The 11,515-nt window shown below is 51.6% G+C and overlaps 2 protein-coding genes across 3 annotated transcripts; both read right to left on the bottom strand.

Moving 5' to 3' along the window:
- Positions 1-209: 209 nt before the first annotated feature.
- Positions 210-2,067, bottom strand: Ftl (ferritin light chain). Its single transcript, XM_032893645.1, has 4 exons — positions 1,747-2,067; positions 1,314-1,460; positions 753-878; positions 210-550 (listed from the first exon to the last, which is right to left on the bottom strand). Exons 1-4 carry the CDS (start codon positions 1,846-1,848, stop codon positions 374-376), a joined length of 552 nt encoding a protein of 183 aa, XP_032749536.1. The 5' UTR covers positions 1,849-2,067; the 3' UTR covers positions 210-373.
- Positions 2,068-3,822: 1,755 nt separating this feature from the next.
- On the bottom strand, positions 3,823-9,338 carry Bax (BCL2 associated X, apoptosis regulator). Of its 2 annotated transcripts, none has more exons than XM_032893643.1 (6): positions 9,207-9,338; positions 8,709-8,760; positions 8,469-8,615; positions 7,493-7,628; positions 5,225-5,329; positions 3,823-4,091 (listed from the first exon to the last, which is right to left on the bottom strand). In XM_032893643.1, the coding sequence occupies exons 1-6, from the start codon at positions 9,238-9,240 to the stop codon at positions 3,987-3,989; spliced, it is 579 nt and encodes a 192-aa protein (XP_032749534.1). In that variant the 5' UTR covers positions 9,241-9,338; the 3' UTR covers positions 3,823-3,986. The 2 variants fall into 2 exon arrangements, with proteins under 2 accessions (XP_032749534.1, XP_032749535.1); XM_032893644.1 differs by having other exon boundaries at positions 3,823-4,115; positions 5,203-5,329; positions 9,207-9,327.
- Between the last annotated feature and the right edge of the window lie 2,177 nt (positions 9,339-11,515).

The following is an 11,515-nucleotide window of genomic DNA, read 5'->3' as shown; positions in this document are numbered from 1 at the left end:
CCCATCTCCTCCTAGCCTGTTTGTATGTTTAGCCCATTTCCAAACTTGGATGTTGAAGCCTTTCTACTTTCTACACAGTAACAAACCAAGGACAGACAAATTGCTACAGCAGACTCCTAGGACAGATAATTATCACTGTGGCTTCTCACAAAACACAGCAGAGCCAACTCCTTTCCATGCAGCCCTCCCACACAGACAGAAAAACCAGCTGCTGTTTCAAAAAGCTTTATTTTTACTTGGTCCAAGACTTGGGAGAGGCTCCAGGGCGGTTACAAAGCTGCCTAGTGGCTTTAGAGGTTCACTCGGGTGGAGGTGCTGAGGCGGTCGGGTCGGTGCAGAGCAGAGGAGGGAGCCCCTTGGAAGGCACAGAGGCCTAGTCGTGCTTCAGAGTGAGGCGCTCAAAGAGATACTCGCCCAGAGATGCCTGGGCCACGCCAGTCTGCGCTGGTTGTGGCCCTGCCACCCTACGGAGGTTGGTCAGGTGGTTGCCCATCTTCTTGATGAGCTTCACCTCCTTATCCAGGAAGTGGCTTTCCAAGAAGTCACAGAGCTGTAAAGGACAGAGACTGCTGTGAATGGGAGGCCTAGAAGAACATGTGCCCTCAAGGGCAGGTGTGTCCACAAGCACTGGGTGTGGTGCTTCTGTAATCAGAGGGCTCAGGAGGGAGGGGATTAAATTACAGCGAGTAGGAATTCAACAGACAGCCTGGGTTTTGTCAAAGAAAGGAAGAAATGATTAGCAAGGTACTTACGTGAGGGTCTGTGCGGGCAGAGCCCAGGGCGTGCAGATCCAAGAGGGCCTGGTTCAGGTTCTTCTCCAGGGCCAAGGCAGCTTCCATGGCCTCCAGGGTTTTACCCCACTCATCTTGAGATGGCTTCTGTACACAAGAATATCAAGCCTCAGAACTAGCTCACATCCTTACCCAGCCAGGAATAAAACACAGCTAAGTGGGGACAATGGGGAAAAATAATGGGGTGTCTTTAATCCCACCGCTGAGGGACTGGGAGGGAAGACAGGAGGATCTCTTAACCTGGAGGCAACCTGGTCTACATTGTGAGTCCCACACCAGGTAGGGATAAAGACCCTCCCCTCCCCAGCCCCATCCACAGCAATCCTCAGCTGAATCCTTATTACCGCACTTTTCCAGATCCTGGTGCTTTTGGCAGCTCTACCTACATACTCCTACCTACACGCAGTAACCTGTTGTCTACAACGCCCTGCTCTCCTCACCCCCTAAACTTCTCCCTGGTAAAAGCTATGGGATGGCAAGCTCACCGTATGCTTGGTGGTGTCCAATGACACTGGCTCTTACCTGCACATCCTGGAAGAGTGCACGGCCCCCGCGTTCGTTCTGCAACTTGAGGAGACGCTCGGCGCCCTCGCGCTTCTCCTCGGCCAATTCGCGGAAGAAGTGGCCTACGCCCTCCAAAGCCACGTCATCCCGATCAAAAAAGAAGCCCTGCGGGAAGAAGTGTTACAAATACGGGTTAACGGTGAAGGCGGTGGCGAACACTTTAAACTTCAACCGCAACACTCAAGAAGAGGCAGAGGCAGTAGGAGTGTAGGATTTCGAGGGCAGCCTGGTCTGCTCAGTGAGTTCCAGTCAGACAAAACTAAAGTATACAAGGGCGCAAGGGAGGGAGGAGAGGCCGGATCCGTCTCTGTACTGAACAAAGAAGGCCCGCGCATGCGCAGGAGGGTGGGTGTGAGGGACACCGTTCGGAGGGCTACCCCGAGCTGCTCACCAGAGAGAGGTAGGTGTAAGAGGCCCGCAGGTGCAAGTTGACCAGGCGGTTCACGGCAGCTTCCACTTCGGTGGAATAATTCTGACGAATCTGAGAGGTCATGGCTGATCCGGAGTATGGAACTAACCGCGAAGACGGGGCTGGCTGGTCCTAGGAGCCGAAGGCGGCAAGGAGATGGTCCCGGAGGCTGCGACTGGAGAGACTTGTAAGGCGGCTGGAAGTGAATAAAGTGGGAGTCCCCGGGTCTGTTCCGTCCAAACACTGTTGAAGCAAGATACAGATCCTCGGGATCTCCAAAGCGCTGCTCAGATAAGAACGCGAGGACCGCTCCTTTTATAGTATGCTGGCCTCCGGAGGGCGGGGTGTCCGAGGCCCGAGACTAACCAATCGGCGGTGGCGTGAGGTGGGGACGGAAAAGTATACCTGACCAATCCCGAGCTGAGGGGAACCTCGCTCCCCTCCCACCCAGTCCCATGAGGTGAAGTCACGCGCCTTGGGCGCGAGGCCGTTGTGAAATGGAGGCTTGGGGGAGGGGCGGTGGTCTGGATTCCCAGGCGGATCCTGGGGAGTCGTAGGATTCTAGGGCACCGGGTCACTGAGGGCACCGAGTCACTGAGACCCCAGGGAGGCGATGACTTCGAGGTCCTTTGGGGGTGTCCCACAAAAGGCAGTTTTGGGGGCCTAAGAACATGAGTCTGGGGATGTGCAGAATGTAGGGTAATGTCTGTAATGCAGAGAGAACCTCCATGTACCCAATGATGAAGGGGTCTCACTTCATGGGAAGTCTGGTATTCAAAAGGTTCTAGAGATCTCCTTGAGGGAATGAAGGGGTACCCAGAAGCATAGGGTTTTAGGTTCACGATAGGAACTAAGGTTCTTGTTTTTCTTTTTTCTGGAACCTTGGGTTACCGAGTGTGCACACATCTGGAAAGTGACACGTGGAGGCCCAGGCAGTACTTTGGAGTTCTGGTCAGCCTGTCTGAGTCTGTCAGTGGACCTGTTTTTCTAGGAACAGAGATATGCATAGTAGCACTTTGGAGAATTTCTAGGCTGTCTTTCCTGGAGATTGGTCCAGTAGCTTCCTTGCAGCTTGCTCTTTTGTTAGGGAGAACAAGAACTCAGGACCCAGGTACAGACGGTTAGCCTTCTCCAGAACAGTTGATGGATTCAAGGTCCAAGTGGATTTGTGGGCAGGACAGGCTTATATCAGGGCCTAACCTTGAGAGGAGGGCAAAGGGAGATCTGCCTCCACCATGGAAGGGGAGCTAATGGAAGAAACAGTGAAGATTGGTCAAGGGAGCCCTGCTAGGCCAGGAGAATGTGCTGCTGAGGACCTTAGTGTTAGGGACAGCAAGGCCAGCACTGCTGAGTCACGCTGAGCTCAGCTTGGTGGTGGTTGTGGGGCGGGACGCAGGCCACACCCAGGCTGACAGCTTGCAGTCCCCTTGCTCTGAGGGGGTTGTGGTCTGTTTTTCCCTACTCCCTCCCTTTCCCTCAGTGTGGTCAGGCTGTTGTATGGCCCTGGAGTGGCTGTCCTATACATATCTTTCTCCTGACTTGATGTCTGCGGTGCCCTGTTGATTTGGGGGCCAGAGTTACTCATTAACTACAGTGCTTCAGAACCTGACCTTTGGCCTCCAACCCACAGGCCTGGACAAAGCTGTAAAGGTGGGAAAAAACAAAACCCGGAACTCATAGAGGACAAGGAGACAGAGGGGAGAGGGGTGCACAAATGTGGGTGGCAGAGTCTCATAGGCTGAGGGGGTGGGGTGAGGGTGGACCAAAAAGACCAAGTCCCCTTAAAATGTCTTCCTCTTCACTTCTGGTGCCTCTGGTAATCACCGTCTAGGAGTCTGCTCCAGTTCCTGTGGCTCCTCCCCCCCTCCACTCTGTTCTTTCAGAATCAGCAGGATCTCTGGAATTCCAGAATCCTGTCCCCAGGGCTAAGGACAGCCCTGCAGCTGCCGTGTGTACTCTATGGAGAGGTATGTTGTGGGTCCCTGTCTGCATGCCTCAGTGGACGGTGGGCCTGGTGCCTGTGCTTGCTGCCAGCTGTGTGGACACTGGACCATATCATCCAAAGTGGACCTGAGGTTTATTGGTGCCTCCCCCAGGCCACCATTCCCACCCCTCCCAATAATTACAAAAGTAAGAAAAATGCCTTTCCCCGTTCCCCATTCATCCCAGGAAAAATGTCATAATTTATGAAGAAAAGACACAGTCCAAGGCAGCAGGAGGCCTCAGCCCATCTTCTTCCAGATGGTGAGTGAGGCAGTGAGGACTCCAGCCACGAAGATGGTCACTGTCTGCCATGTGGGGGTCCCGAAGTAGGAGAGGAGGCCATCCTGAGAACAGAGACATGGGTGTTACTTCAATACAGACTTCAGGGGAAGAGACTTCACATGCAGGGATGCTAAGGAGCTCCCGGGTTTAAACCCCAGCACTCAGGAACCCTAGGAAGGAGGGTTGTAAGTCTAATGCCAACCTGGTAAGCCTCATGAGACCCTCACTCAAAATACAAAACTTAGGGCTAGCAAGATAGCTCATGGACGGAAGGTGCTTGTTGCCAGAAAATTCCATCTCTAGAACCAACAGGATAGGAGAGAACAGACTACTGCAAATAATTATCCTCCGACACCCATGCACCTGCACACACACAAAATAAATAAATGTAAAAAGTACCTCACTCAACTCATGATCCCAAAATGGGAAAACAAAACAAATAAAACCACGATTATAATCTGGAAGGGATGGCTCACACCTGTAATCCCAGCATTTCAGAAGGTAAGACTGGAGATCACAGGTTTGGACCAGTATGGGCTACATAGTAACTTCCAGACCAGCCATGTATGTATGACCCTGTCACAATTAAAAAAAAAAAAAGGACAAAGGCTGCAGCTCAGCTGCAGAGTGCTTGCGTGTGGAAGGCCTGGGGCCATCCCAACAGCTCATAGACGGACATGTGGATGCAGGGGCTCAGTCTCAAGGGCGTCTTCAGCTACAGAGCGAGCCTGAGGACAGCCTCAGATACCTAAGACCATCTCACTAAGTAAATAAATAGATGAGAAACACAAGAACCCGGGCATCAAATCACCAGTGCACCTGAGATTCCAGAAAGGAAGGCACCAATCAAGTCAGGCCACAGAGAAGTCAGTGGGTACCAGATGCACCAAGCGGGTACATCTAAGGTCACGCATCTTAGATCATTGCTTGAATACCTGGGACACCTCTGTGGTGACCCTTAGATCTGAAAAAGTGGCTCTCAACCTGTAGTTCATGACCCCACAGGGGTTACATATCAAATATTTACATTAGATTCATAACAGCAGCAAAGTTGCAGTTATGAAGCAGCAATGAAATAACTTCATGGCCGGGGAAGGGGGGAAGGGTGTCAAGGGGGAACTGTATTAAGGGGTCGTAGCCCCAGGAAGGTTGGGAACCACTGATCTAAAGTACAGCTAGGCCTGAGAGGTCTCACCCAGCCACCCTGGTCTTGGATCCAGACAAGCAGCCGCTCCCGGAGGAAGTCCAGTGTCCAGCCCATGATGGTTCTGATCAGCTCGGGCACTTTAGTGCACAGGGCCTGCGGGGAGCGGGAAGGTTACACTGGGGACTGAATCTTACCCCGCTGCCCAGAGGTGACCTCAAACCTTTGCTTTCAGTCCTCTGCCTTTACTAAGCAGTCTCTCCCCTGTGGTTTAAGTCAGCGCCATTAATTACAAACTAGAAGCTTCACTTACCTGGCTCAGGAACCCTGACTCCTCAGCGCCCTCTAGGTAAAAACCAAAAGGCTTAGAGGTAAGGCTCAGTAGTAGGCGATGGTCTAGCCTCTGTGTGCCCCTGGGTTCCACCCCCAGCACCAAAACCAAACTCCAGGAAGAAAGCTAGGAGTACTGTTGACTGCCAGGACTGACACCTAGTTTTAGTTGGTTGGATCAATTGATCGATCTATCAATCTATCAATCTATCAATCTATTTATCTATCAATCTGTTTATCTATCTATGGATCATCTATTTATTTTTGGAAACAAGATTTCTCTATATAGCCCTAGCTGTCCTGAACTCTCTGTAGACCAAACTGACTTAGAACTCAGATTCAACTGCCTCTGCCCGAAGTGCTAGGATTAAAGTTGAGTACTACTACTCCTGGCCCAGACACCTAGTTCCTTTGGAAGGACAAGAGTATGGAGTTCCAGGACTCTAAGGGGACCTAGCTGTAATTCTGGGTCCCTAGGAACACTCTGGCAATCTGGAAAGGCCTGAAAGCCCCCAAAGCCCGTGTGACGACCCCCTCCCCGTTCTGTTGTTTTGAGCTGCAGTGTCCCAGCACTGCCCACATCTACATCAGACGGCTAAAGTGATTCTCTTGCCTCAGTCATCAGCGTACCTGGGACTATGTGCACAGCGGCCACCAGGGCAGTCAATCCACCTCTTCCTTCATATCTGTCACTCTCTAATACAGACTAGCTCTGCCTGAACAAGCCTTAATCCAGAAATTCTCACTCAAAGCTAGGGCCCTAAGTCACTTTCTAGAGTGGTTTTCTAGACCGGGTAAGACCACCTGGCAGACTCAGGACTTGACCTCTTGATTGGAACAGTGCTCTCTCCCTGACCTGCATTCTGTAGGAACCACTATCCTTTTGCTTCCAATACTGAAGACCATCAGCTCTGGCATGAAACCACATCAAGGAGGTGGGGGACAGCATGGAGGATGATCAAGAGTGTCCCAAATGTGACAGCAGCACTCACGATAACAAGTAAAATGTGCCCCAGTGGATCTGCTCCTCCCTAACATACCCACCACAGCCTGGTCTTAAACTTGCTCCCTATCTAAAGATGATTTTGAACTTGTGATCCTTCTACCTCCATCTTCAAGTGCTAGAACTGCAGGCATGCCCCAACCACAGCTAGTTTATGTGGTACTGAACCTGGGGCTAGTGCACATGCTAGCCAAGCACTCTGTCTCTTGAGCTACAGGCCCAGCCCCTGTTGTGTATTTGTGTGCATGGTGGTAGGAGACGGAACCTAAGGCTCATACATGCTATGCTCAACACTCGGAGATTCTACCACACCTATTGCCATGCCCATTTCTGTTGGTGTAAGAAAAACAACCTAGGTCTTAGGTAGTCCAGGATAGCCTGAAACTCCGCATTTAACTGCACTTAACCTTCAACTCCTGATTCTCCTACCTCAGCCTCAAGAGTACCAGAATCACAGGCATTGTGCCACCAGATCAGTTTTAAGCTCGCCTACATTGAGAGATCTTACTTTTTTTTCAAAAAGATTTATTTATTTATTTAATATGAGAACACTGTAACTGTCTTCAGACACACCAGAAGAGGGCATTAGATCCCACTACAGATGGTTGTGAGCCACCATGTGGGTGCTGGGAATTGAACTCAGGACCTCTGGAAGAGCAGCCAGTGCTCTTAACCGCTGAGCCATCCCTTCAGCCCGTGTGAAATCTTTCTAGACTTCTCTGATCCATCTCAATAGTCTACCTTACAACTATCTGCCAACCAGAGCTCCATCATGGAAGGGCTAGCCTGCTCTGCTTGAAGCAGAGGTCAGGTGCTGGAGACAGCCCATCACACATTAGGGCCAATACATTTGTTGAATGAATAAATGAAGATACAGACATTTACTACACAGCCATCTCTCTCCATTCCCCGGACCTCGCCACCCCCAGGTCCTCACAGACGGGAGAGGGGTGCACCTCTAGGCTTATAACGCTGTGGCTACCCACCTTGAGCACCAGTTTGCTAGCGAAGTAGAAAAGGGCAACCACCCGGCCCCAGTTGAAGTTGCCGTCTGCAAACATGTCAGCTGCCACACGGAAGAAGACCTCTCGGGGGGAGTCTGTATCCACATCAGCAATCATCCTACAGGAAAGGGATGAACAGATGCTGAGTACCGTTATGGGAGCTCCCACATTTCCCCCAGACTGAGGAAAACAAAGACCAACCCAAGCTAAAACAAAGGCTATCGAACTGGAAAGGGCACAAGACACACACATAAGAAAGCGAAGAAAATAAATGGTATCTGGATTGGAAACGCAGGGTCCTGGGGACTGTGTGGACTAGGGGCTTAACTCCGCAGAAACGTGCTTTCCCACGTTTATCCACTGCTGGGTCATGGCTCAGCAATGGAAAACCTGCTCTGAGGGGCTTGAGGTATGACTTCATGGTCAAGCACCTGACTATGCTGGGGTACCAAAGGCATGGCTCAGTGGTAGAGCACCTGCAGGCACCAGCGAGGGGCTGGAGACATGGCTTTATGGTACAGTATTTTGCACAGTATCTACTAGTGAGTGGCTCAAAGGTAGAGAGCTTCACCTAGCCGTCCCCAGTGAGGGGCTGGGAGCACAGCTTGGAGGTATGGCTCAACTGCAGAGCACCGCCTACCTAGAACCTACCAGTGACAAGCTGGAGGTATGGCTGAACTGCAGAGCACCTGCCGAGCATCCATCGGCAAGTGGCCGAAGGCACGGCTCAGAAGACAAAACTTTCTTAACACCACTAAGCACGGGGCTGGGGGTGCAGCTCAAGGGTAAAGGGCTGGCCTACCATGTAAACAGGCCCTGGGTTCTATTCCCAGCACAGACTATCTGAGTTGAGTGGAGGACACCTAGTCCCTTGGGAGGACAAGAGTGCTAGCCCAGTGCCTGAGTTCTTGAGGTGACAGGAAACCCTTTGATGTACCCCAGGTCCCAGGAACCACACCTCTGCAGCTCCATGTTGTTGTCCAGTTCATCTCCAATTCGCCTGAGACACTCGCTCAGCTTCTTGGTGGATGGATCCTGGGGCGGTTGCTCCAAGGTCAGCTCAGGTGTCTCCCCAGCCATCCTCTCTGCTCGATCCTGGATGAAACTAGATGTGAATGGACACGGGGATAGGAGCACAAAGTGAGAACCAAGTGTTGTTCCTGAAGCCCATCCCACCACAATAGGACCTCACACTCACCCCTGTAGCAAAAAGGCCCCTGTCTTCATGATCTGTTCAGAGCTGGTGGGCCCTGGTGGAGAGAGGAGGAAAGGGGTGCCTGGACTCCTGGGTCCCAGGGAGAGTCAAGGGGCTGAGTAGGCTCATAACCCTGAGGGGAGACAGAGCTGGGGACCCTAGTAGTGACAAGTAGGGCTACTGCTTCTGATGGACAGGGGGCGGGACCCAACCTGCATCCCAGCTCCCCTGCTAACCCAGACTGCGGAATGCCTAAAGCAAACAGACCCCCAGCTGGGGGGGTGGCGCTGGCCTTCCGATCCATCCCAGGCCACCAGCAGGAAGTGGCGCCAGCGACAAGCCCGGGCCTGCCCGGGGGCGCGCACGCGGATGTCCGCTCACAGGGTGCCGATGCGCGGGTCCGAATGGATCCGCGCGCCCCAGCCAGCCCCCGCCCGAGCCCACAGCCGGAGGGGTCCTGGGGTCCTTGGACCCGGCCTAATTCTCCGCCTCCCGCCTCACCGCCGCCTCCGAGCTGATCCCCGGACCCGTCCATCACTGCCGCTGCCTCTCGCCGGGTGCGCCCCGGCGGCTGCGGCGCGCCCCGGTCACGTGACTCCCCGCAGACGTGCGGCCCTCACGTGGGTGCCCCGCAACATGGCCTCCGCCCCGCAGAACTAGTCACGTGATCATCGCGCGCTATCGGGGCGGGGCCTCTGCCATTAAATTCACGCATGCGCGGCGCTACCCGAACCTGGACTGGTTCCCAGGGTTGGTTTTTTTGTTTTTGTTTTTGTTTTCTATTATTTCTCCTTCATTAGATTCATGGTAGAGAGTACTAAGGAGGTTAGAGAAGAATTGCCGCAAGTTCAAAGCCTGCCTAGGATATGCTTGTCATCCCAGCATTGGGAGACTGAGGCAGGACAGAATATTGCCTGCCACAAACTCAAAGCCAGCCAGGACTGTAGCGAGGTTGCCCCAATCTGGAAAAAAAACATAACAAAACAAAACACTTGACCAGAGTGATGGTCCATACGTCTGATAGAGTGAAGCAGGAAGATTGCTAAAGAGTTTGAGGCAAGCCTGGATTGCATAGTTTGAGTCCAAGCTGCACTACTAAGAAACTATTTCAAAAAGCAAAAACAGGCTGTGTGTGGTGGCTCCAATGTCTTTTAATACCAGCCTTCAGAGCTACAAACAAGCAGATGTCTCTGAAATTAAGATCAACCCAGGCTATTTAGCATTCCTTCTAGTCTCCCCCACACACACACACACAGTTACCTGGCAACAGACAAGTATGCCTGACCTACTATAAAAGGGGCTATCTGCCCTGTCCAAGCTCTCATACTCTCTTATCCTCTTACTTTCTGCCCCTTCTTCCCCGCACCCCTCCAGCCCACTCCATGAGTTCCTGACCATCTCCTCTCCCCTCCTTTTCTCTCCCCTTCCCCCCTCCTCACTTCCCAACTCCACTTCCCATGCCCTAAATAAACTCTATTCCATACTACATTTGGCACTACATACTACATGGCTGGTACTTCAGGGGGATTCAGTATGGTCCTGCCGGGGCACCCCTCCCACTTCACCATACCACATTCTACCAAAACATATCCTGCCTCTATTTTTTTTTCTTTTTTCTTTTTTTTTTTTTTTTTTCGGAGCTGGGGACCGAACCCAGGGCCTTGTGCTTGCTAGGCAAGCGCTCTACCACTGAGCTAAATCCCCAACCCCTCTATTTCTTTTTTATAAAACACAACAAGTCTACATAGCAAGAGACAGGTCAATTACACTAGATACTGAGACCATCACTCAAAGCATAAAATAAAGAAGAAGATGAGAGGAGCAAGGAGACCCTGGTATTGTGGCCCATACCTGTAATCCCGGAACATGGAAGCCCTATGAAGCCAGCATAGGATACCAAGAGAGACCTTTAGCCTCAAGAAAAGGAGGAGGAGGAGGAGAAGAGTCGGGTGGTAGTTGTGTACACTTTTAATCCCAGCTCTCAGGATGCAGGAAGGTAGATCTCTGAGTTTAAGGGCAGTCTGGACTACAAAGCCAGATCCACGACAGCCATGGCTACTTAGAGAAACCCTGTCTCGAAGGAAGGAAGGAAGGAAGGAAGGAAGGAAGGAAGGAAGGAAGGAAGGAAGGAAGGAAAAAAGAATAGGAAGAGGAGGAGGAGAAAAGAAGAAGAGGAGAAAAAGGGACAATGTGAAGTAGCAGCAGGCCAGGACAGACTCTGGAATATTCTAGTAGGAGTTTATGAGTCTTCTGAGGGTGGCTGAGACCTAAGACCGGGGGAAGTGTTGAGCAGGGAAGAGTAGAGTTATCTGGGAGTCAGAAAGTCTCTTGGCTTGAGTCCTCTGTTGAAAAGCCCTGAAAGTGGGTTGGGGATTTAGCTCACTTGCCTAGGAAGGCGCAAGGCCCTGGGTTCGGTCCCCAGCTCAAAAAAAAGAACCAAAAAAAAAAAAAAAAAAAAAAAAAAAAAGAAAAGCCCTGAAAGCACCCTGAGTGTTTGTTTGTTATTTGAAACAGCTTCTCTGTGCAGCCCTGGCTCTCCTGGAACTCAGTCTGTAGACCAAGCTGGCCTGGAACATAGAGATCTGCCATCTGCTGCCTCTGCTCCTGTGCAGGGAGTAAAGGTGTGTGCCACCGAGGGCAGCTCTTCTTTCTGTTTTTTTTTGATTTTTTGTCTCTTTTTTTTTTTTTTAACTATTTGTATTTTTTTATCCCCAAGCTGAGGACCGAACCCTGGGCCTTGTGCTTGCTAGGCAAGCGCTCTACCACTGAGCTAAATCCCCAACCCCTCTTCCTTTTGTTTGTTTTTTTTT

Source organism: Rattus rattus, chromosome 2 (genome assembly GCF_011064425.1).
Source record: "Rattus rattus isolate New Zealand chromosome 2, Rrattus_CSIRO_v1, whole genome shotgun sequence".
Classification (NCBI taxonomy): Eukaryota; Metazoa; Chordata; class Mammalia; order Rodentia; family Muridae; genus Rattus; species Rattus rattus.
This window is presented reverse-complemented; position numbering and strand designations above follow the sequence as displayed.